General features: G+C 46.9%; 1 protein-coding gene and 1 non-coding gene across 2 annotated transcripts in view; both read left to right on the top strand.

The window, feature by feature from the left end:
* UROD (uroporphyrinogen decarboxylase) overlaps nt 1-24120 on the top strand; it is a 40668-nt gene extending 16548 nt beyond the window's left edge. The window contains exons 5-10 of the mRNA XM_068242529.1: nt 3860-4057; nt 5453-5614; nt 7688-7825; nt 8477-8577; nt 11984-12050; nt 23768-24120. Of these exons, the coding sequence (XP_068098630.1) occupies nt 3860-4057; nt 5453-5614; nt 7688-7825; nt 8477-8577; nt 11984-12050; nt 23768-23932 (831 nt within the window). The 3' untranslated portion in view covers nt 23933-24120. The remainder of the gene's footprint in view (nt 1-3859; nt 4058-5452; nt 5615-7687; nt 7826-8476; nt 8578-11983; nt 12051-23767) is intronic.
* On the top strand, nt 16248-16362 carry LOC137523235 (U5 spliceosomal RNA). The gene has a single exon (XR_011022577.1). It is a non-coding gene; the product is annotated as a U5 spliceosomal RNA (small nuclear RNA).
* Nucleotides 24121-25585: the final 1465 nt, after the last annotated feature.

The following is a 25585-nucleotide window of genomic DNA, read 5'->3' as shown; positions in this document are numbered from 1 at the left end:
CGCAGCGCTGCACCGTGTAAATAGACAATAGCCGCTTGGAGACTGAAGGCGGGGCGGAGCTCCGCCACCCAAGCAGGAGACGCGCTCGCTCTCCTGCAAAACAGAGCCCCAGAACTTTACGCCAATTGGTGTTAGGCGGTCCTGGGGCTGCCGCCGCGGCCACGCCCATCGGCGTGATGCGGTCGGCAAAAGGTTAAGGAGTTGCACATTGGTGCTTTCTGCGAATGCAGGCTGTTTCTCTCTCTTTCTCTCTTTCTCTCTTTCTCTCTTTCTCTCTCTTTCTCTCTCTTTCTCTCTCTCTCCCCCCCTTCCTCTCCCCCTTCCTCTTCCTCTTCCTCTCCCCCTTCCTCTTCCTCTTCCTGGTCCGGTCTCCCGTTTTTAGAAACCTAAACACAAACTGATCTGTGCTGCCCTTTTGCAGCATACGTCTTTGATCTTTTACTTTCTTTTTCTCTGCCAAAAAACTGATGGAGGGGGTAGCAGCCAGGACAGGGGCTGCGGGCACAGCGGCGAGGAGGGCCGTCGCTCCCCCTCCAGCTATGTGCCACAAAAGTATACGAGCGGGGAAGCAATTACCTTATATTTTCTCTTTTTGCCGTGACTTCCTGCAATGCCGCCCTCTAGTGGACCCCCGTCCTGGCTGCTACCCCCTCAGGCTACCTGGGGGGACACCTATAGTGGAGAGAAGAAGGCAGTGTGGATCTCCCTCCGTTTTGTGTGCAAAGTTCTCTGTGTAGAGGGAGATCTGTTTTTTGCATTGCTTGCCACTAGCCCTCCGTGTATCAGGGATCGATATGGGTCTGTGAAGTCCCGACAAATACGGACCCTGCGTTCAGTTTTTCAAGCTGCATCCCCAGGAGCACACACGGATCCCACCCCCCAAAACAGAGCCACGGATACGTTCCCAGACCTAGTGTGAACTTACCCTTACTATAGAGACCATTTCTCTCTTTTGTGTGTAGTGGTCCTGATGGCCCATCAGGTGGCGCCAAATGATTTCACTTGAAGCCCACTTCAGCCTGTCACTGCTGTCAGCTGTTGTGAATCAGGTCAGGCACTCTATTTCTTCACATCTGCCAGGAACAGAACCTCTCCCATGTGTGACATGATGACATGTGGCTCCAGGACAGCTGCACAGTCGCTGCTGGAGGGGAGATAATTCCCGTGATGGGGAAAAAGTCACAAAGGTGTGCTCTGTGGTGTGGCACAGCTGCAGCCGAGATCACCAAACAACCCCCTCCTGAGTGCACAGAATGGGCAAAATATGGGCAGAAGAGTTCAGGCACCTCAGCCTACAGTGCAGCACCTACCTGGCTTCATACTTAAAAATGATGCATCAAGCATAGGTAGAAATATTTTATTTTTTTATTTGCATTAATTACTATTTATTTTTTTACAAAAAAATTCTCTCCTATCTATATATTAAAAAAAAATAAACACAAACATGAAGTGAAAAGAAAACCATGCCTGGCTTGTGTGCTGATGCTATGCATCTAATACTGTACATTAAAAAAGGAACTGTAGTGAAAATAGCATAATGGATAATTATTTACAATATTAATTTGTAAATGATTTAGTCAGTTTGCCCACTGTAAAACCTCTCCTCACCCTGGTTTACATTATGAAATTCATCCCAGGCACAAACCTCTTTAGTCCTGACAGATTACCAGTAATCTCTGCGGAATTTTTATTTCTGAGAATTTTGAAGCCAGTGAAAATAATGCCTGGTTTACCAGAATGCTCTAGGAGGAGAACACCGCATAGCTAAACAGCCTAGGCTAAGCTGGAAGGGTTATATACCTATATACCTATATAGATAGATACATACATAGATATACAAAGTGTTTCTTATGTTGTCACCAGAAAAATGACTGTAAAAGTGGTTATCCTGAATCGCATACTGCTTTCTTCTACATGCCACTAGCTACATGCTTGTTGCAGGTTTGTGACTCAAAAATCAACTAAAGCTAAAAGCTCAGCATGACAGCCAGGCAACATGGAGGAAGCAGGTAGGATTGATGGAGTTTAGGGGGTGGAGCTCTGTGCTTGCAGGTGCTGGATTCCCTGTGGGGACAATATATGGTGAGGAGGGACTACCCCATGCTGTCCATTAATGCTTTTAAGTGTACATATACTTTTTTTTAAAGATTCACCAGGTGAATTTGGGGACCATGTGGTGTATCCTAAAACGATGCATGTGGATGTAGAATCCTGGTCGGATCAGTACATGTTATTTGTAAGACGTCTTCTGTTTATTGCAAGAAAGATGATCGTCCTCAGATGATGCCCCACAGAGAAATCTCTTACAGGCAAAAGGACAGGCCTGTGTCATGTGATTTGTGCTTACAGTGAAACACTGACTTGTGCCCCTCCCAGCTCCTTCCCGACTGCCTCATGTGAGTGCTGGTGGGATAGGCAAGATGGTCTGCACCGCTTTCTCTACAGGACAACTGCACTAACATCTCAGCGGGAAATCATTTTGATATACAGTATTGTATAAAGTACAATCGTGTACTGTGCAAAACATTGTGCATTGCTAATTGGGGTATTTGATGCATTGCAAAGAAACGGGGCGTGTGGCCACACACACAGTCAATCCAGTGCATTTTTTTAAATGGGCCTAATTGACTAGTTCCTTTATAAATTATTTAGTCAGTGCTTGCCCATTGTAATAATGTAACTGAATCCGTGTAGGGCACAAGTAGGTATATGATACAGTTCCACCGTACTTCACATCTGAGGTATCAAGCCAATAAAAGTGACAACCCACGTGATACGGTTGTGTACATGGCATGAGGCTCCCAGTGGTCACAGAACGGTTCCAATCTTTAACTGCGTAAAGTCGTCCTCCAGATAGCATCGGTGTAAGATCAATCATATATCATAAAAATGATTTTAAAAAAAACAGCAGTACTATGTGTAGATCACTTTATTAGGGATAAATGAACCATAAAAATCCAATTACATAGCGGATCTATTGGAACTTTATGCCCCTCCACTCTTCCAGTAAGATGAAGCTGGTTATTCCCAGGATACACTTAACATTTGGTGCTCGGGCCTTTTCCTATGCAGCCCCTACTCTATGGAACTCACTTCCACAATCAGTACGAGAGGCTCCTTCTCTGGACAGCTTTAAGAAAAGGCTAAAAACTCACCTCTTTTCCCGAGCCTTTGAGACTGCATAATGGAGGGTCACAGCGCGTTGAGTCCCCAGGGAGAAAAGCGCTATAAAAATATTATTGTTATGGTTATAAAATCTACGACTAAGGACCCAGGAGACGCGTCAGCTCTTGCGCTGCCATGTACCACTATTGTATCTTTTTAATGATGATCGAATAAAGATATGGATTTTTAATACGATTGAGTGTGGACAACTTTGCTTCATATGGTGTTAGGAGTGGTGTGTGTGTGTCTCCTGCACCCTATTACACACAGCAAATTGATATGTGGTGAGGTGGAGCAGCTTCTTTTTCCAATGAAAACAGCATTCGCATATGGGTACCCAAAATTAAAATATCCCGTGTATACTGGCCAGTGGTAGGAACAAGAGTATGCGGTGTCGCTCGTCTCCTTCCAGACCGGTTTCACAAACTTGCGTCATGAGTGAATAAGGAGAACGAGCGACTGACACCCTTTATATAATGTCTCAATGCTGGAAGACCCATGGCTTTAAAGTGGGTGGGTAGAGAGGAAGTGATTACAGCAGGGGGAGCCCAAGTGCCAGAGTCCTCAAGAAATACGAATAGGGACTCATTCCATTGCTTTTGGATGGAGTGACATTTTCCATATGTGTTACTGTAGAGTGTTGATACCTCTGTATGTCAACTATCAAGGCCTAACTCCATCTTTCTGTTCACAGGCATTAGGGATGGAGGTCCATATGGAGCCCGGCAGAGGACCTGTCTTTTCTGAGCCCCTTAAGGACCCGGAGGACATGAAGAAGCTGAAGACCAAAATAGACGTTGTAGAGGAGCTGGGCTATGTCTTCCGTGCAATCACCCTCACTCGTCACAAACTGGAAGGCAGGGTTCCCCTGATTGGCTTTACTGGTGCTCCGGTGAGTGTGGCTGTAGGAGGAAGCTGATAACAAACAGCACACCTGTGTGGCACGAGGTATGTTGCCTGTTTCCAGAGAGGGCAGCAGTGGAACAGCGTACACATTCAGACCTAGCCTTCCCATTGGTCCATCCACACAGTCCTTTTGCTCTGGATACAGACTTGACCGAAATATTGCGACAGACATTCCTGGCCTGCATGATAATTAGCGGGGAGTTGATGCGTTGCTGTATATAAGGATATGGCACGCTGCACCCTGCAGATAGTGGGAGGTATACAGCTCATTCATTGGACACTCTACCTGTTTTGGCTGGTCTTGCATATTATAGTACCACCCAAAGTCTATGAACAACACTACCAATCTAAAACTTTTTAGTGTAAATTGATTCACAAATTCACATACGTTGTCAGTTGAAACGATTTTCATTTTATTTTTTTCAATGTGCGGTAGTTTGATTCTGGGATCTACAACTGCTTTTAGATGGGATTGCAATCCTTTTAAAGTGTACTTGAGATGAATGGGAGCCCAGTGTAGTTTGCTACTTAAATCAGTCTCAGACTACTGCTCATGTGCTGCCCCAGAAAGCCACCCCTCCTGATTAGTCACATGGCCAGGAGCCTCCTGCACGCAATTTATAGGAGCAATTTATAAGACTGTAACAGCACTTATATAGAGTGTTCCTGCCAACGGGAGCCTGATGGAGGAGGCGCTTGGCTGGGAACAGCACATGCTCAGTGGCCCGCAACACGGCTGGATCGCGGAGTTCACAGGAGCAGGGCAGATCGGACCCAAAGGACATCGAGGGAACTGACACTACAGGGGGCTAGAAGAAGCGCCAGGTAAGGAAAAAGCCTCCCATTCATCTCAGGATTACTTTAAGGGGCAACTGCAACAAGAGGGACATGGAAGCTGCTGTATTTACTTCCTTTTAAACAATACCAGTTATCTGGCTATGCTGCTGATCCTCTGCCTCTTATACTTTTAGCTATAGACCCTAGACAAGCAAGCAGCCGATCAGGTGTTTCTGACATTGTCTGCATGCTTGTTTCTGGTGTTATTCAGACACTACTAATAGATAGATAGATCAGCAGGGCTGCCAGGCAACTGGTATTGTTTAATAGCGAATAAATGTGGCATCTACCATATTCTTCTCGCTTCAGTTGTCCTTTAATGCTACGCTCAGGACACAAATAACTTCCTACACCTGCTCAAGCATTTGGTGCCACATTTTGTTCTTTGCCCAGTGTAATCATCTTTTTTTTTTTTTTTTTTTATCTGTAAGAATCGTATCATGTGAGAGTTGGTGTGTTTGTGTAGATGTGGTTAGCTTTAGGGAATAAGCTGTCCCAGGCTGCATTCGCCTGCGTGGTGACCTCTGACCGTCTCTCTTTTCAGTGGACGTTGATGACCTACATGATCGAGGGAGGAGGCTCCAATACCATGTCCAAAGCAAAGCGATGGCTCTATCAGCACCCCAAAATAAGCCATACACTTCTTCAGCTGCTGACTGATGTCATTGTGGATTATTTGGTGGGACAGGTGGCTGCGGGAGCCCAGGTATGCCTGACCTCTCTGTTTTATACAGTTGTATGGGTGGGTGCATTTTATTTTTCTTATCTTTAAGAACTCCAGGTAATTGAACTACCTTAAAGAGATCCCGTGGCGGTTAAAAACATTTTTAAAAAATGCGTACCATAGAGAGAAGCCTCACACGTCCTCCTCAAGACCGCTGGCCGGGACTCTTTTGAAGCTTGTGGCTGCGCTCCTCTTAAAGCAAGAGTGCAGCGGGACTGCCTCTTCACAAGTATGGCCGCGCCTGCGCAGTAGCACGGAGCAGCTTGTGGATGAGCAGCGTCTGCTTCCTGTGCAGGCAGGGCCATTCTTATGCATAGCTCCCAACTGTCCCTTTTTCGGAGGGACAGTCCCTCTTTGGGAGCTCTGTCCCTCTTTCCATTTGTCCCTCTTTCCATTTGTCCCTCTTTCAGGACTTTGTTCCTCTTTCAGGACTTTGTCCCTCTTTCTATGTAAATATACATATATTTCTCTACTAAAAAGTGTGTTTGACTCTAAACTTTATTCCCATCCTTTAAATTGATATATTATTAATTTTTAAAATGTTAAAATGAAGGGAAATGAACCAGGATAGAGGGGACCAGTGTGGTTTGAATTATAAATCAACCTATTTTTCTCATGAAATTTTTATTGTATGCATGACTAGGGGTGTGACGGGGGTGTGATCAGGGACGTGGCTTAAGTGTCCCTCTTTCTCATCTCAAAAAGTTGGGAGGTATGCTTATTTTCTTACGCAGGCACAGTACAGCCACACTATTACATGAAGAGGGCATGGCCAGGATAACCTATATCCATCAAGTTCTTGTCACATATGATCCAAAGGTCTGCGCAGTAATTGGGGGCGGGCTAGAAAGACATTGGAAGCTTCTGGATTAACCTAGGCTTCCCTCTATCTAGGCAAATATATAATTTTTTTTTTTAATTTTTTTTTAATTTTTGTATGCATGCCACCTTGGGTACACTTTTTTTTTAAAGTTCCTGTTTTTTGTGATTTTTTTTTTTTTATTTTTTTTTTATTTTTTTTTGTAAGCTGGCTGCCTCCCTCCTCTTTCCAGTTGTGGTGTACAAACTGAATAAAACATTTTGAAGGGCAACCAGACCCTTAACTTAGTTCCAATCTAGACCAAACTGTGGGGTAGGTGTAAGGAGTAGGGGCTACCCTGCCGCTTTTCAGCTCTTGTAAACAGGACATAGGAGGGGGCATGGTTGAGGTGCTATTTAACCACCAATATGCAGTGGTTAATGGAGAGATTATTGTGCCCAGAGAGGAGGTGGAGTTTGGACAGAGCAGTACTTCAGAATTTGCAATGGAGAACCACACATCATTTGCAGATGAGGTACAACGACTGGGCCGACACCACGGGAGCCTGGAAGAAGCCCTCCCTACCGCCTGGCTGCAATTAAGAAGATGGAAGCAGGTGTTTTAACCATCCGCCCGCTCAGGTGCACGCTTTAGGCCTGGTTCGCATCCCCACATTCCCCCCGCCTTTACTAATGTGAAGGAACTCTTCATTCTCTCATTGCCACCAATGCAGCACTTCAGCTTCCATTTCCAGTTCGGTGGAGTGCGTTGTCTGGAAAAATTGGTGCTGCAGGAAAAGTTGTTCAGCAGAACGTACAGAACGGATCTGTTGGAACGGACAGATGTGAACAGTTCCATAGGTTAACATTGGATCCGTTTGCTTCCGTTTGTATAGTATCCGTTTCGGGAACAGACCGTTTTTTAACGCAAGTGTGAAATGGGCCTTAGACTTGCAGTGGGAGTGACTGCCCTCAAACTGATGATTTGGGGGAGGGACTTGCGAGAGGGAAAGATCTCGGTGGATGTCACCAATGTGGTGATGTCACTGGTTGTTCTAAGAACATGCAGGATAAGGGCTAGAGGCAAGGAGTCTGTGAAATGGGAACCTCTGAAAAATAATATTCTCCATATCTACCAGTCAGGGTGGAGGCAAAACAAGAGTGTTTGTTAAGATGTGAAACTTTGTGGTGGGAGAATCAGTTAGTGTTTCATATCTGTACCAGTTTGACTCTAACCCCCGAGTCTCTGCATTCCAGGCTTTGCAGGTATTTGAGTCTCATGCTGGATGTCTGGGGCCCAAGCAGTTCTCTGAGTTTGCACTGCCATATCTTCGTAGCATCGCTAGCAGGGTGAAATCCAAGCTGAAGTCTGACAATATGGATGCAGTGCCTATGGTAAGATCATAGATGCCCCCCACATGAAGGTGAGCTGTGGTGCAGGCCAATCTAACCCTACTTATTTTGGTGATCTGTTATTTTGGATGTCAAATATGTATTCCTGATGTGAACGTGTGATGTCAGAGATGCAGCCTGTCTCTCTGGTGTGAGCGTGTGATGTCAGAGATGCAGCCTGTCTCTCTGGTGTGAGCGTGTGATGTCAGAGATGCAGCCTGTCTCTCTGGTGTGAGCATGTGATGTCAGAGATGCAGCCTGTCTCTCAGGTGTGAGCGTGTGATGTCAGAGATGCAGCCCGTCTCTCTGGTGTGATGTCAGAGATGCAGCCTGTCTCTCTGGTGTGATGTCAGAGTTTCTAGATTGGAACACAGAAGTGGCAGCCGTATTGGCTGAGCAGTTTAATCTGGAGTGCTGTGACCATGACTGTGTTCTGCATGCCTACAGCACAATTATAGCTTCCACTGGGCAATGACACGTATACTGGCGCTGCTTCATTATATACAGTATTATGAGGATGTTGTCATTCTCAATGAAATGTAACAGAAACCCTATGGTATGCCCTCCTCAGACAGCCCTGCTGGGCAGCTGACATTGGTTGGTCAGCTGATAGTCTGTCTTTTCTAGGTGATCATTAATAATTGTCTCCTGCAGATTGTGTTTGCCAAGGATGGACATTATGCGATAGAGGAACTGGCAGAGAGTTCCTATGATGTCATTGGGCTGGACTGGACCATGTGCCCCAAGGAAGTCAGGTGAGGAGTGTTACTGCCTTCAGTTGTTAACATCCAGCTAGATTTACATGGGTAATGGTTAGAACCATAAGAGCACGCACACACACGCGGCACACACACGCGGCACACGCATGCGCACGCATGCACACGCACGCATGCACACACACACTTTTGATTGGCCAATTTTACCACTTCTATGCAGTATGAGAGCTCACCTACACAATCTTTTCAGGATATTCAAAGTCTGTGTGCCCTTTTAATACAGGGATGTGGCAAACATTTTTATTGATTGACCAATCAAAATTGGATGTGTGTATGCACCTTAAAGGTGGCTCCCATAACCAGGGCTATGGAGTCGGTACAAAAATCTTCTAACTCCAACTCCTCAGTTTATGAAACTACCGACTCCAGGTGCCCAAAATTGCTCAGATTTCTACCAGGGCTGCGGAATTGGAACAAAAATCATCCGACTCCTCAGTTTATTGAAACCACCGACTCTTCGAATCTGACTCCTCAGCCCTAACCGTAACCACTGCCCACATTTGAGGCTCACATAATGAGTTGCTGCAGCAATACTTTCTCAGAATTTGGAGCACAGAAGCTGGCAGGAGTAGTGTGAAGCTGGATAAAATATCTTGCATTTGTAAATAGCTGATCTTGTGAATTTTTTTTTTTTTTTTTTTTTTTTTTAAGTCCTTATCCATTGACAGTTTTTATCAAGTTGACACCTCCTGCCGGTCATGTAAGTTTGTCTCAGTAGTTTAAAAATGCCCCTAAATTCCTTAAAGAGAATCTGTACTCTAATATTCTTACACTAAAAAGCATACCATTCTATTCCTTATTTTCCCCTGGGCCTCTCTGTGCTGTTTCTGCCACTCTCTGCTGCAATCCTGGCTTGTAATTAACAGTTTTAGGCAGTGTTTACAAACAAACTAACCAGCTTGTAATAGGCTCACATAAGCAGAGTGTGTGAGTCATACAGAGTGTGCAGGGGGCCTGCAGAGGGTGTGTATCGCTTCTATCCAATCACAAGCAGCCCTGCACATTCCACACATTCAAGCCTTAGCCCGACAGACACGACAGAGGAAAGGAGATAAGATTTATTACAGAGACAGTGCAATTAGGAAAGGCTGCAGTAAGCCAGAGCACATTAGAACAGGCATAGGAACTTATAGGATAGAAGAACTAAGGCTGAAAAATTTGTTAGAGTCTCTTTAACTTTCCTCTAGCCAGCTGCTCCCTTGTGTGCTGCCCTGTTGTCCCTCTTCCCCTCTCCATTGCACTGTACACCCCACTTTGCTGTATAGCTCTCATGTCCCGTAGTGTTGCCCTAACAAGACACAGACTGAGCATCTGTATATTGCTTCAAGGGCACCTAAAGCGAGAGGAGTATGGAGGCTGCCATATTTATTTAATTTTAAACAATGCACTGAATTACCTGGATGCCCTGCTGATCCTCTGCCTCTAATACATTTGGCCATAGCCCCTGAACAAGCATGCAGATGCTCTGACAAAAATCTGACCAGATTAGCGGCATGCTTGTTTCTGGTGTGATTCAAACACTACTGCATCCAAAGAGATCAGCAGGGCTGCCAGGCAACTGGCATTGTTTAAACAGAAATAAATATCGCAGCCTAAATTTCTCACTTCAGATTCACTTCAAGCTGAACACGTTGGATTAATTTTTGCCGAGGCAGCCTTTCTGTCTCGGGTAAGAATGTAGCAAAGTGTACTGGATCCTCTCATTGTTGCCTAAAGATCCAGTATGCTGGACTTTTAGCGACGTGAATGCCAGATCTACCCTTTGAGTGCAATCTTCTCCCCCTTACCTTGCTAGACAGGAGCCGCACTGTATAGCACCACACATTGTACCTCCATAGCAACAGGCATGTCACTAACCTATAGGCTAGCAACCCATCTGTACAACACTCAACCCCAAACTGTTACCCAAGGGATCAAGTCCCGATCCCAGCAGGCAACAGTCTTCATACTGTATATGTGACAAGGCCCTTCTGCCTGCTTACAGTAGGGGATGTAAGTAAACCAGACTGAAAGCCTATTTATTCACTTCATGATGAAGTGTTTTAAATAACATAATTGCTGTTTGTAAAAACAAGTTTTCAAAGTGTATTATTCTAAATTGATCCCTAAATACATTGATCCTTGTTTATAAAAAGTCTTAACTAGGAGATATACTTTTATTTAGCAAACCGTAGAGTTCTCCTTTTAAAGCAAATCTGTAGTGGGAAAAAAAGTCAGATACTTGCTGGTACTTATGGAGAGAAAAGGCTCTAGACCAGGCCTGGGCAAACCACGGCCTGCGGGTACACATACAAGAAGTAACGTTATACAATCGCTCGTTCCAGCGGTGGTCTCCATGGTAATGGTGGCGCCATGTGACCTACCGTCATTATGTACCAGCGCATTACATGACGCTGCCGTCGCCATGGAGATCACCACTGGAACAAGTGATTGGGTGAGTTACACCCTATCACTCCTTGGCCACACAAATCTAGAGGAAAGGAGTGAGGAACGATTACAAAAAAAGTTTGCCCACACCTGCTCTAGACCCTAAAGAGCCTTACCATTCCTCCCTTGGTGTCCTGGTTCCTGCAGTGTCACCCACCCCCGTTGGAATTTGCCACTTCCAGGAGCCCTCTTAAAGGAAGCATCCCAGCCGTAACAAAAAAGAGATCTACTTACCCGGGGCTTTCTCCAGGCACTGGCAGCCGCTACGTTCCTCGCTGCAGCTCCGGTGTCCCGTCTGTTTCAGATGCCGACCTCACCAGTTCGGCCTCTACTGTGCCTGCGCAAGCGCCGCTGTCAAACACTCTCAAGTGTTCTGGAGCGTGTTGTGCAGGCACAGTAGTTCTATGCCTGTGCAGAACACTACAAACCACGTCACATCTGCGCCTGTGCAGAACACTCCAGACCATGTGAGAGCGGTCAACAGCGGGGCTTGCGCAGTAGATGCTGACCTGGCGAGGTCGGCATCTGAAACTGAGAGGATCCCGGGACTCCCTGGAGCTGTGGTGAGGGACATAGCGGCTTCCAGGGGCTGGAGGAAGCCCCGGGTAAGCAGATTTTTTTTTTCAGTGTCCCTGAGAGCTCCCAAAGAGGGGTGGCTCCGTACTGCTCATGTGTGAGTGGGCACTCTCTTCCAAGGGCTCCCAGGGGTGTAATCCACCAGTTGGTCAAATAGCCATAGAGGGGTGACAGTGCTTGGAACGAAAGGATGGAAAGGGGACAGAAAAGGCTCAATAGGATCCAGGGCCTTATCTCTCCATAGACAAGTATCTAATTGTTTTTTTGTTTTGTTTTTGCACTTCACATTATTTTCCTGCACAATTACATTAGATGTTATTTTAATCTATGGTTGTGAAATTCTCCTGACCTGAAGATGAGCAATATTGAACTTTTATTTCAGGCAGAAGCTAGCTGGGAGGAAGGCTTTGCAAGGAAATCTGGACCCTTGTGCCCTGTATGCCAGTAAGGTAAGTGCTGGAAAGTAGTAGTTACCCTAATAAGCATGTCAAAAGTAAATATGGTACACACACGCACACACACAACACTCCAGTAAGATTACTTATGTGCATCATTCTTCACTCAAGGTGAACAGCAGCCTCAGTTATTGGGGGTGGGGATTGGGGTCAACCATTTTCTACTGTGGGAACAAAGAAAACAGGAACACATTTTTAACAAGCCTCAGGCCTCGGATAAACTAGAGAGCTTTTTTTTTTGTGAGTTTTTTGAACCTCCATGAGCCTTTATAAACGCTTTGCTAATGAAAGTGCATAGAGGTGAGCCCACTAGCGCGATTGCAATTTTTTTTAAACCACAATCACAGGACATGCAGCATTTTTTGATCGTTTGGGCTCCAATACATAGTATAGGAGTTATCTTAAAGAACCACGATCGCAACATTTCAAAAATATAAAACTAAAAAGATTTATACTGGAAAGAATGATAGTAAGAGGGATAGTAAAGGGTTAAGAATTAATCACACTGCTGTTTACACAGCATGAATGTGAGATCTCTTTACCAACGAACAGCTCGTATCTGCCTGGCTAAGATCACAGGAAACCGGTTTACTGCTTCAAATGCCGTTAGCAGCCCGCAGTACAGTTTATTTATTTATTTTTAACTAATTCTTAACCCTTCACGCTATTACTCCTACTAGCATTCTTCCCAGTACAAATCTTTTTTTTTTTGTTTTATTTTTTAGAAATTTTGCATTAGTGGTCCTTTAATCCCAGAAAACGCAGCACAAATAGCTACCAAAATGCTGACAGAGTGCTAGCGATAGCGTTTTGCAATTTCTAGGGTGTCCCCGGCCTAAAGGTGGCTACACAAGATCCAACTTTACACCAACTCAATAAATATGATCAGTTGTACTGACAAATCGCTGGTTTTTTTTTTTGTTTGTTTGTTTGTTTTGATTTTTTTGAGATTGAACATGATGGAAAATTCAGACCAATTTTATCAAGAATTGTATGGTGTGTGCTGAATTGTGAAATTGTATTCAACCAGAAAAAATTAACTTTCATTTTTTTTCTTTTTTTAACGAACCAATTTTTTCAGAATTTACCATCTTTTATCTCGAAATTGGGCCATTCTAAAAAATACATGTGTGGTACATTGAAACTTCTGATCAATCAGAAAATTAGATCGGAATGCTCGAATTGAATCAAAATAAAAAATTGTTTGTTGTGTGGCCACCTTAATGCCTGGTACACACCATGCAATTTCCCATTAAATAGATGGGTCAATAGATAATTTCTGACAGATCGGATTTCTGATCATTTTTCTGATCACTTCCATGTAAATCGATTGGAAATCAGATTGGACCTGTTGGAAATTATCTATTCAACCCATCTAACTGATGGGAAATTGCATGGTGTGTACTAGGCTTAAAGGCTGCCATACACTGGTTGATTGCCACCAGATCGACCAGCAGATCTCTCTGTGATCAAATCTGATCAAAGAGGGATCTATTGGCTGCCTACACTGCAAACAGATTTTGAGTCTATTTCACTATGAAACAGTTTCACAATCTGTGGAGCATACATTACCTGATCCGGCCGGCGCGAGTCCCCCGGTCTCCTCTGCCTCTTCTCTGCTCTCTCTTCTCCGAGCTCAGCTCCAGGGCTTCAGCTTCACTTTACTTCCTGCCTTGGGAAGTTTAAACAGTAGAGGGCGCTGTACTGTTTAAACTCCCCCCCCCCCCCCCCCCCCCCCCCCCACAGGAAGTAAGGCCCAGTGCACACCAAAACCGCTAGCAGTTCCGCAATACGCTAGCGGTTTTGGGAGCTGATTTCAGAGCGATTCTAGGTATGTTTAGAGAGGTTTTCTAAACATACCTAGCGGTTTTGGGTGCGTTTTTGTGTAGCAGATTACACATATTGTTACAGTAAAAGCTGTTACTGAACAGCTTCTGTAACAAAAATGCCTGGCAAACCGCTCTGAAGTAGCGTTTTTCAGAGCGGTTTGCGTTTTCCTATACTTTACATTGAGGACGAAACGCTTCCGAAAACCGCAAACGCGCAGCAGGAGGCGCGTTTGCGGCTTGGCAAAAACCTCAAACCGCCGGTGTGCACCATCCCATTGCAATACATTAGCCAAGCGTTTTTCCAGGCGGATGCGGCCGGCGGATCGCTCCAAAAACCGCTCGGTGTGCACTAGGCCTAAGTGAAGCCAGCCGGAGCCCTGGAGCCGAGCGCGTAGTAGGGACAGCGAGGACACGTGCCGGCGGAACAGGGAATGTATTACCGCTCGCGGCGGTCATCGGACATTTGAACGCAGCTATAGACGCACTCCTGACCCGCCAGCGGTCGAGCAAAATCTTCCGCGTGGACAGATCGACAGGAACGATCGATTTCTGATGGAAATCGATTGTTCGGTCAGCGTTTGTGCAACGATTTCACAGCAGATTCGATCAGTGATCGAATCTGCTGTATATCGGCGAGAAATAGTATAAGTGTATGGGCCCCTTAAAGGGAACCTGAAGCGAGGAAAAGTATTTAAAATGAACACATGAATATCACATACTAACCTCACAGTCAGTTCCTCTCAGAATGTCACCATTTTCTTCTTACAGTGATCCCTTCCAGTTCCGACTATATTTTGTCAGAACTGAAATATACCAGTTGCTATCAGAGATAGATATAGATAGAGAGAGAGAGAGAGAGAGAGATATATAGCTAGCTGTCAGTTACAACAATGTGCAAGGTAATGTCCATGTTTCCCTATGGCTCAAGTGGGCGATGTTACAGTTTAACTGTGTGCTGACCAGGAAGCTGTTATGGGGTAATGGCCATTTTTAAAATGGAGGACTGAGAAATCCATTGATCAGTGGACAAATGGGACACAGGAGAGGAGAAAGAGATTGAGTAGTAGACTACACAGGAGTAGAGATGTTGCGAACTGTTCGCTCGGCGAACATCTCTGGGGATTTTACTACTTCCGGGTCGCTCTGACCCGGAGTAGTACGCCTGCGCTGCCCGGCGAAGCGCGTCCTAGATCGCGCTCCTGTTGCCGGGCACTATCTGCGCATGTGCGTGACGTCGTTCATGACGTCACGCACATGCGCAGAGTGCCCGGCAACAGGAGCGCGATCTAGGACGCGCTTCGCCGGGCAGCGCAGGCGTACTACTCCGGTTCAGAGCGACCCGGAAGTAGTAAAAGCCCCATGTAACCAGAGATGTTCGCCGGCGAACGGTTCGGGAACCGTTCGCTACATCTCTACACAGGAGGTAAGTATGACCTGTGAATGGTTATTTTGACATTTTATTTTCAGTGCAGGTTCTCTTTCACTATTTCCAACACTGCTGTGTGCATTTCAGCAACACATACAGTGTGTGCTTCGCTAGGGAATCTGTGCATAGACTGCAGCATCTAATTGACGTTCCCACTAATGCAGGGCACCCAGCTCCATAAGTAATACAAATGTGAAGGAGCAGCTGCAGCTGCAACACCCCCCCCCCCCCCCCAAAAAAAAAATAACAAAAATTGAGTCCCAATCTTTCTGCTTTTTTCTTTTTTTCGTTTGTCCATGTATTTCTCTGGTTCATGTATTCTCATGCCTTCTCTTGGTATTATTCTCACTCTCTCATACACATACAGTTCTTTGTTTTTTCCTTTTGTGCTTCTTTCTTGTTAATCTCCCCCTTATTCTCTTTCATTCTTTAGTTTTTCTTTGTTAATAATATTCTGTTTTTTTTTCCAGTTCACATCTATCTCATTTGTATGTTTCGAGTCGTTTGAATTTTCTCTCCCATCTCTCGTCCTCCGCTCCTTCCTACTGCCCTTATCACTTGCTACTTTAGTTTCGTTTCCATTTCCTAGGTTCCCTTGCACAAAGGGTTACATAGAAAGCGATCCTCTGCAATTCTAAACATGTGTAAATGAGGGCAGCCTTCCCAGTGTCTACATTCCCCCATAATCCTTTGCCGAAGGCTGTACTTCCAGGTTGTCTCATTAGCATACCCATGATGCATTTCAGTTGGCACGTCTGTAAAATAATCACATTTTATCTATTTTTCTGTGATGTTTTTAAATTAAATGACACTCTGAATTTATCAAATTTGATGTCTTTATTTTTCAACAGTTTATATAAATATATTTTTATAAAGTCACACTGATGTGGTTGGGGGGTGTCTAGTGTCTGGGTCTTAGTCTGAGATTGCTGAAGTATACTCTGGTTTCTCTTCAGATCGCATAAATCTTTCGCCTTTTACTAAAGATTTCCGTGGAGAGGAACAATTATGAGTTTCAATTAATTTTTTGAGGCCCAGCCACAGCTGGGCTTACTTACTGGTTAAAAAATAGATTTGGAAGCTTGACAGTACTTGATGCATATACAGATTATTGCCGTGTAGTGGCCGTGTTTTACTGCCCATTCACACTAGGGATCACAAAATAGCTAGCATTTTGCTGCAGCACTTTTTACGTGATTTGCGCTTTTTTATTGTGATTTTTGAGTGATTGCGATTTGCCTTTTATTTTTTATAATATTTGAAAATTTTCAAAAGGTGTTGCATGCACGGCATTTGCATTTATCGTGAATCTCCTCAGATCGTGGCATTGAGATCACTTCCATATACTTTTAATGACACTAGCGCTTTTAAAAGCGCTAGCAATCGCCGATTATTCTACAACTGGTAGTAAATGGCTGCTAATCGCCCCAGTGTGAATGAGCCCTTAACCACTTACCGACCGCCCACTACCTATGGGCGGCAGCAAGGTGGCACCCCCAGGACTGCGTAACGCCGATCGGCGGCGGCTCCTGGGGGACTTATTAGCCAGGGATGCACGCACATCCACCGGCATTAGGCTCCGTCCACCTGCGACGTCAACCCGCCGGCGGGTTGTAAATACCCCGATCTCGCCGTTACTAAATATATAATACACTTTAAGCTAACAAAGTGTATTATACTGGCTGCCTCCTCCCCTGGTGGTCCCAGTGATCGAGCGACCACCAGGGGAAGAGGTAGCTGTGTATGTGCGCGCGCGCACACACACCCACACACCCTGCCCCCCTCATCGCCCACAGCACCCCTCAGACCACTGTTTGCACCCAATCACCCATCAATCACTCACTGTCAATGCTATGTTTTAGATTAGGCTCTAATCAGCCCCCCTAGGAGCTCCTGATCACCCCCCCCCCCTCCCCCATGTACTGTGAACATCTATTCTCCCCTGTAATCACCCCCTGTCACTGCCACCCATCAGATCAGACCCTAACCTGCCCCTTGCGGGCACCTGATCACCCGCCCATACCCTCAGATAACAACAAATAACATTTGTAAAGCGCTATTTCTCCCATGGGACTTAAAGCGCATAAGCATGGCTCCGACCATCGTGGTACAGAGGAAGAATTTTATAAGTCTGGAAATGCCAGGTTAAACAGGTGGCTTTTCAGTCTGGATTTGAATAGCTCCAGGGATGGTGCTGTCTTTACTGGGTCTGGCAGGGAGTTCCAAAGAGTAGGGGCAGCATGACAGAAGGCTCTATCTCCAGATTTTTTGAGGTGCACTCTGGGAGTGACCAAGTTTATAGAACTTGCTGATCTAAGGTTGTGAGAGGTGTGGTGCAGCTTCAGCAGGTCCTTCATGTATCCAGGGCCCAGATTGTGCAGGGATTTGAATGTCAGCAGTCCAATCTTGAAGAGTATTCTCCATTCTACTGGTAGCCAGTGCAGTGAGCGAAGGATCGGTGTAATGTGACAGTGGCGAGGCTGGTTTGTTAGCAATCTGTCAGCAGCATTCTGCACTAATTGCAGGCGAAGCAGGTTTTTTTTTTTAGGGAGGCCAGCATAAAAGGCATTGCAGTAGTCCAGCCGTGATGTGATGAAGGCGTGGACTAGGGTTGAAAGATCCTCTGGGGGAATCAGATGTTTAATCTTTGCAATGTTCTTCAGATGAAAGAAGGAAGATTTAACTACAGATGAAATTTGGTTTCTGAAACTCAATTCCCCATCGATTAGTACTCCAAGGCTGCGCACAAGGTTGGAGCTGTTTATGTCTGAATTCCCAATCCTGATTGGTGTTGCTTTAGGATAGAGCTGTTTTGATGGCGAGTGTTGGCTTTGGACAAACAGGACCTCAGTTTTGTCAGCATTCAGTTTCAACCAGTTATCATTCATCCTTGCCTGTAGCTCAGCTAAGCAAGAGTTTATTTTTGGGGTCGGGTCTGTTCCACCAGGTTTGAAGGACAGGTATAGCTGTGTCATCGGCGTAGCAGTGGTACGTCAGGCCATGACGTAGGATAAGTGTACCGAGTGGCAACATGTAGATTGCAAACAGCAGAGGGGATAGGATTGATCCTTGTGGCACTCCGAATTGTAGAGGTGCAGGTTTGGACATTATAGGACCTAGGGATACTCTGTGTTCTGTCAGTCAGGAATGATCTGAACCACTGGAGGACTGATCCACTGATGCCACAGTACTCCTGCAGTCTGTTAAGCAGGATTTCATGGTCAACTGTATCAAAAGCCGTTGAGAGATCCAACAGGATTAGGATGCAGCATTCCCCTCTGTCCCTTGCCATGAGCAGGTCGTTGCAGACTTGGATGAGGGCTGTTTCACAGCTGTGGTGTTTCTTAAAGCCAGATTGTAGAGGGTCCAGGATGTTGTTTACTGACAGCCTGGTTTCAAGTTGCCGATAGCCTTTTCAATAACTTTACCTAAGAAGGGGAGGTTGGAGACAGGTCTGTAGCTGCTCATAGCATCTGGATCCATGGAAGGTTTTTTAAGAAGGGGCTTGATGATACCCTCAGATCACCTCCCAAGTGCATTGTTTACATCTGTTTTCCCCTCTAATTACCCACTGATCACCCACCAATCACCCCCTGTCACTGCTACCCATCAGATCAGACCCTAATCTGACCTTTGCGGGCACCCAATCACCCACCCACACCCTCAGATCACCCTCAGACCCCCTCTGATCAACTTATCAGTGCATTGCTTGCATATATTCTCCCCTGTAATCACCTACTGATCACCTATCACCATGTCACCACCTGTCGCTGCTACCCATCAGATCAGACCCTAATCTGCCCCTTGCGGGTACCCAAACACCCGCCCACACCCTCAGAGAACCCTCAGACCCCCCCCCTTGAGCACCTCCCCAGTGCATTGATTGCATCTATCCTCCCTTCAAATCACCCCCTGAGACACCCATCAATCACCTCCTGTCAAGCCTACCCATCAGATCAGGCCCTAATCTGCCCCCTGCGAGCTTCTGATCACCCGCCCACACCCTCAGATCCTCCTCAGAACCAGGGCTGTGGAGTCGGTACAAAAATCTTCCGACTCCTCAGTTTATGAAACTCCGAGTACCCAAAATGGCTCAGACTCCGACTCCTCGACTCCGATTCCTTAGACTAATACTTAACCTCCCTTGCGTTCTGGACGAGCTAAGCTCGTCCAGAGATGCTAGAAGGCACCGCTCAGACCCTGCTGGGCCGATTTTGATAATAATTTTTTTTTTTTTTTCAAACATGCAGCTAGCATTTTGTTAGCTGCGTGTTTGCTCCGATCGCCGCAGATACCCGACGCGAAAGAGGGCCCCCCCGCAGACCCCGTGCACAGCCTGGCCAATCGCCGCCAGGCTGCGCTTTGGGGTGGATCAGGAGTCCCTGTGACGTCGATGACGTCACTCCATTCGTCGCCATGGCGACGGGGGAAGCCCTAAAGGAAATCCCGTTCAGAACGGGATTTCCTTATGGGTGTGATAGCCGGTGGCAATCGGAAAGGTGGGAGGGAGGGAGCACACAGGGTACAATCATGTAGCTAGCGCTAGGCTAGCTACATGATAAAAAAAAAAAAAAAAAAAAATTAAAAAAAAAATCGGGTGAAAAAAAAAAAAAAACCTCCCGCGGCCGTGGGAATGGGAACGCCCAGCAGGTTAACAGGGGTGTGGATTTTGTACAAACATCATCCGACTCCTTAGTTTATGAAATCAACGACTCCGACTCCAGGTGCTCAAAATTGCCCCGACTCCAGAGATTCTGGCCCAGTGGGGTGAGTGCGATTGGGAAGCATCATCCGATGAATCATCCTGGTCAGAATACGAACCGGTGAACAGCAGTGGCTCTCTGACCCGATAGCAGTGACGAGGTTGAGGTCCTGGCTAGAGCCAGACGTACCACACCCCATGTCACTGGACCGCAGGATCAGACTTAAGGGCAGCTGAGTGGTGCTAGCGCTGATCCGAGTTTTCTTAGCGAGACATGCACCAGCAACGTAGCATCTCCTGGACCTAGCCCCAGTACTACCATAGACCCTGGTGAAGTGGTGAGCATCAGCATGGTAGTAGAAACTGGTTCGGTGGCACGAGCATTAAGACCCGAGTCGCAGCCACCAGCAAAACGGGCCCGTACTACCCATAGTCTCCCAGAGGTGCTGGCAAATCCCAATTGGCAATCCCCTGGTTCCGCCGCACCCGTACTGCCCCCTTTCACCACCCAGTCTGGAGTGCAGGTGGAGACAGATAATTTAGGATCGGCCCTAGACTTTTTTCATCTGTTCTGCACCGTGGATTTCTACGGCTTAATTGTGGCTGAGACCAACCGTTATGCCACACAATACGCAATCGCCAATCCGAGAAGGTACCATGCCCAGCCTATTCGGTGGAAACCACTCCAAGTTTCCAAACTTAAAGGATACCACAGCCGACAGGCTGTGGTATAATAGAAGCTGCAATGTGTAGGGAAAGAAATACATGTACTTACAGCTTCCCTCGTTCCCTGCCGTTGGGACCCGCTCGTCTCCTACAGCTACCGGTACCGCCCTGACTCTCCTGACCTTTCACCCAGACATACTACGCTGCGCAGTATGTCCTATACTCTTCGCTTCTGCCGTCGCATCATGACGGCAGAAGTACGGACACTCCCCCGCCGCCTCCTCTCCCAGCGTGTGCGCTCCAGTATAAAGCTAGCGTGACATGCTAGCTGGAGTAGCGCTGGGAGCGGCGATTTGGTGACAGAGCGGAGGGGGAGTAAGTTGGGATGGACGGGGGAAGTGGGCACTTTCAATAATATTCAGTGCCTGCTTCCCCCGTCCATCCCAACTTACTCCCACTCTGCTCTGTCACCAAATCGCCGCTCCCAGCGCTATTCCAGCTAGCATGTCACGTTAGCTTTATACTGGAGCGCACACGCTGGGAGAGGAGGCGGGGGAGTGTCCGTACTTCTGCCGTCATGATGCGACGGCAGAAGCGAAGAGTATAGGACATACTGCGCATGCGCAGCACAGTATGTCCGGGTGAGAGGTCAGAAGAGTCAGGCCGGTACCGGCAGCTGTAGGAGATGAGCGGGACCCGACGGCAGGGAATGAGGGAAGCGGTAAGTATGTGTATTTCTTTCCCTACACATTGCAGCTTCTATTATACCACAGCCTATCGACTGTGGTATCCTTTAACATTTTTTGGGCCTTCTCCTTTACATGGGTCTAGTCAAAAATAATGTATTGCGGTCTTATTGGTTTACGCACCCAATACATCACATGTCCATGTTCTCTGCTGCCTGTCCAGGTCACTATTTGAGAACATCCTGCGCTTCTTGCATTTCAGTGCCAATACAACCTGTCATCTAAGAGGCCACCCTGCTTATGACCGGTTCCACAAAATTCGGCCCCTCATAGACCACCTGTCATCAAAATTTGCAGATGCTTATACCCCTGAACAGTCATTTTGAGGCATTTGGTTTCTAGACTACTCACAGTTTAGGGCTCCTAAAATGCCAGGGCAGTATAGGAACCTCACAAGTGACCCCATTTTAGAAAGAAGACACCCCAAGGTATTCAGTTAGGTGTATGGTGAGTTCATAGAAGATTTTATTTTTTTGTCACAAGTTAGTGGAAAATGACACTTTGTGACTAGGGCTGCACAATTTTAGGTACATTGAAATTGCGATTTTTCTCTCAAATTGCGATTTCGATTTTTTTCACGATTTTTTTTTTTTCAAAACAAGCTTTAGCGGGGGGTGGGCTCAGTGTCTGTCACTGTCAGGTTGATGGCAGGGGGCTGAACGACAAGACCTACTCTAGCTCGTATGAGGGCGGCGAAGGGGGATGGAGCCTAGCTAAGGCTATTGCTGTGCATTCGCATTGCATTTCAGGCAATGCACATTTATGAAGCCTGAAGCCCTCTATGATGACCCCCTGGGCTTGAACACTGTGCGGCGTACAGGACTCTGCTTATGAGACGGGGGCGGATCCACGCACCGAGGAGAGCCGCAGAAGCAGTGCATATTCCAAGATGTTAATGAGCCGGGCAGCGGGGGCGAGTCCAGTCCAGAGCGGCACACAGCTTCACCAATCGCTGGATAGCGATGGTATGACGGCAGCGGTAGGCGGAGCTCCGCCTACCGCCTCCGTCATTCCATTGCTATCCAGCGACTCGCCCGCCCCCCGCTGCCCAGCTCATTAACATCTTGGAATATGCACTGCTTCTGCTGCTCTCCTCGGCGCGTAGTGGTAGGCGGACCATGCTGCCAAGCGCGGGCACTAAAAAACGAAAACCGCGGATACTGACGATCACCAGATCGTCTTCACAGGAACCGCGGTTTCAGTTTTAAACCAGAAAATCGTGCAGCCCTATTTGTGGCAAAAAAAGTTTTAAAGTTTCCATTTCTGCTTGTGACAAAAAAAATGAAATCTGCCACGGACTCACCATGTCCCTCTCTGAATACTTTGGGGTGTCTACTTTCCAAAATTGGGTCATTTGTGGGGTGTGTTTACTGTCCTGGCATTTTGGGGGGTGCTAAATTGTAAGCACCCTAAGTTAGTGGAAAATGACACTTTGTGAAGAAAAACTATAAAAATCAATTTCCGCTAACTTGTGACAAAAAATAAAACCTTCTATGAACTCACCATACTCCTAACGGAATACATTGGGGTGTTGTCTGTCTAAAACGGGGTCAGTTGTGGGGTTCCTAAACTGCCCTGGCATTTTAGGGGCCCTAAACCGTGAGGAGTAGTCTGGAAACCAAATGCCTCAAAATGACCTGTGAAATCCTAAAGGTATTAATAGGACTTTGGGCCCCTTAGCGCAGCTAGGCTGAAAAAAAAGTGTCACATGTGGTATCGCCGTACTCAGGAGAAGTAGTATGTGTTTTGGGGCCAGGCTGCGCAATGGGAAAGTGGTGGGGCCCTCTTTCGCGGCGCGTAGCGGCGGCAAACGAGTGAAACACGCAGCTAGCAAAGTGCTAGCTGCGTGTTTAAAAAAAAAAAAAAATTGCTAAAGACCCACCAGGGGCTGAGCAATCCACCGCAGTGGTAATGAGTGAGCTGAGCTCGTCCATACCGCTAAGGTGGTTAATATACAACAAATGCCCTCCACATGGGGGCGGTCACAGACTTAATTAGATGAATAGGCAAAAGGCTGACAGAAAAGTAGACAAACTATCGCAGACAGGGCAGAAAGTATTGATCAATTAGGTTGGGGGTGGGGAAGAATTGCAGTCGATCGATGGCTCATAGCTGAAATCTGTTGAAAATCTATGTGTGGTGTATAGATTCCTCTAATCACATATTGATTTGCCACATCTGGTGACAGTATTAGTGTGTGGCTAATAATGTCTGCCACAGCTCAGAATCTATACATGCAGTTTGTGTACTGCACCATGGAGGATGCTGCTTGCACTATATAAATATACCAGAACTGTATAATATGTATCTTATGACTGCTTCTCTCTCTCTCTCCCTCACAGGAGAATATTGAGAAGATGGTGAAACAGATGCTGGAAGATTTTGGTCACCAAGGGTACATAGCAAATCTGGGGCACGGCCTGTATCCGGATATGGACCCGGAACATGTAGGAGCCTTTGTGGATGCAGTACACAAATTCTCAAAGACGGAGACAAAAGAGAACTGAGCTGAAGATTCTCAGGCCCGGCCGCTCCACAGACCGTACAGAATGGACTATACTGGAAGGAATGCACAGGAGAGACTGGACTTTACCTCCCGCCACTGAGATTGTCTGTCTGGAAGTGCCTCGCTTGGATCAGTGTGATTGTAATTGATTATGATATTAAACGTGGGCTTTAATACAACTAGACAAAAGTGATTGTGATGTTTTTATATTTGGCCGACAGCCTCAGCCAGCTCAGATCCAGGGAGGGAAAACACTGGCTGAGGATGATAAAGTAACATAATAAAGTTAGTAACAAAAACAAATAGTAACATAATAGAAAACTTAAAAACTTACCTTTTGTACACAGAGAGAAATGGCAGCACATCCAAAACCAGGCTGCAGCTGAATGACTTAACCTCTTGAGAACCGCAGTGCTAAACCCCCCCCTAGTGACCAGGCCATTTTTAGTAAAATAGGCCACTGCAGCTTTAAGGCCAAGCTGCAGGGCCGCACAACACAGCACACAAGTGATCTCCCCCCCCCCCCCCCTCTTTTCTCCCCACCAACAGAGCTCTCTTTAAGAGGCTCTGTGCACCTCCTTGCTGTTAACCTTGTCTGATCTCTCCCCTCATGTTTATTTTTACAAAAAAAAAAATTCTATAAAAATACCTGTTTTAAATTGTATCCCTCCCTCCCTCCTCCCAGCCGGCCAATCATGGCGATCGGCTGTCATAGGCTTCTGCCACACGGCTGTCCCCAGTACAGCGCTGCTGCTGATGTAAATACACGGCGGTTTCACTCGCCGCTTGGAGACTGAAAGCTCCACCCACCAAGCGGGAGATGCGCGCAATCTCCTGCAAACTGCTGCCCCAGGACTTTACGCCAATCGGCGTTAGCTGGTCCTGGAGCTGCGGCCACGCCCATTGGCGTGATGCGGTCGGCAAGCGGTTAAAAGCAAGGAGGTGCGCAGAGCCTCTTAAAGGCATAAATGCACCCAATGGCAGCTTAAATAGGTGCTACAATTTAGGCTAGGGCCACACTAGCTCCGGGTGCGGGACGCATCCGCGGTCCGGGCTCCGATTTTAAAAAACCGGAACGCAAACGGATCCGTGCTGCCTTTTTTGCAGCACACGTTCTGGATCCGTTTGCGTGTTTTTTGTTTTTTTTGCTAGAGGGGGTAGCAGCCAGGACAGGGGGCTGCGGGGAAAGCGGCGGCCAGGGGGGGTCACACCGCCCCCCCCCCCCCTTGCTCACCTGGGTGCCCCCCGTCCCCGCTCCCCCTCCAGCTCGCACATAATGTAATAAATTATACCTGAAGTTCGGCGAGCCGGGCACTTCCGCCCACACCGCTCGAGTCACTTCCTGCAATGCCGCCCTCAGAGGGTGCAGAAAGTGACTCGAGCGGTGTGGGCGGAAGTGCCCGGCTCGCCGAACTTCAGGTATAATTTATTACATTATGTGCGAGCTGGAGGGGGAGCGGGGACGGGGGGCACCCAGGTGAGCAAGGGGGGGGCGGTGTGACCCCCCTGGCCGCCGCTTTCCCCGCAGCCCCCCGTCCTGGCTGCTACCCCCTCCAGCATGGCGGCCCCATCCTTCACCAAGGGACACTGGAAACTTATCCGTTTCCAGTGTCCCAAAATGTCAGTGAAGAGGGAGGCCCGTTTCTCCATTGAT

Source organism: Hyperolius riggenbachi, chromosome 6, assembly GCF_040937935.1.
Source record: "Hyperolius riggenbachi isolate aHypRig1 chromosome 6, aHypRig1.pri, whole genome shotgun sequence".
In the NCBI taxonomy this organism is placed as follows: Eukaryota; Metazoa; Chordata; class Amphibia; order Anura; family Hyperoliidae; genus Hyperolius; species Hyperolius riggenbachi.
This window is presented reverse-complemented; position numbering and strand designations above follow the sequence as displayed.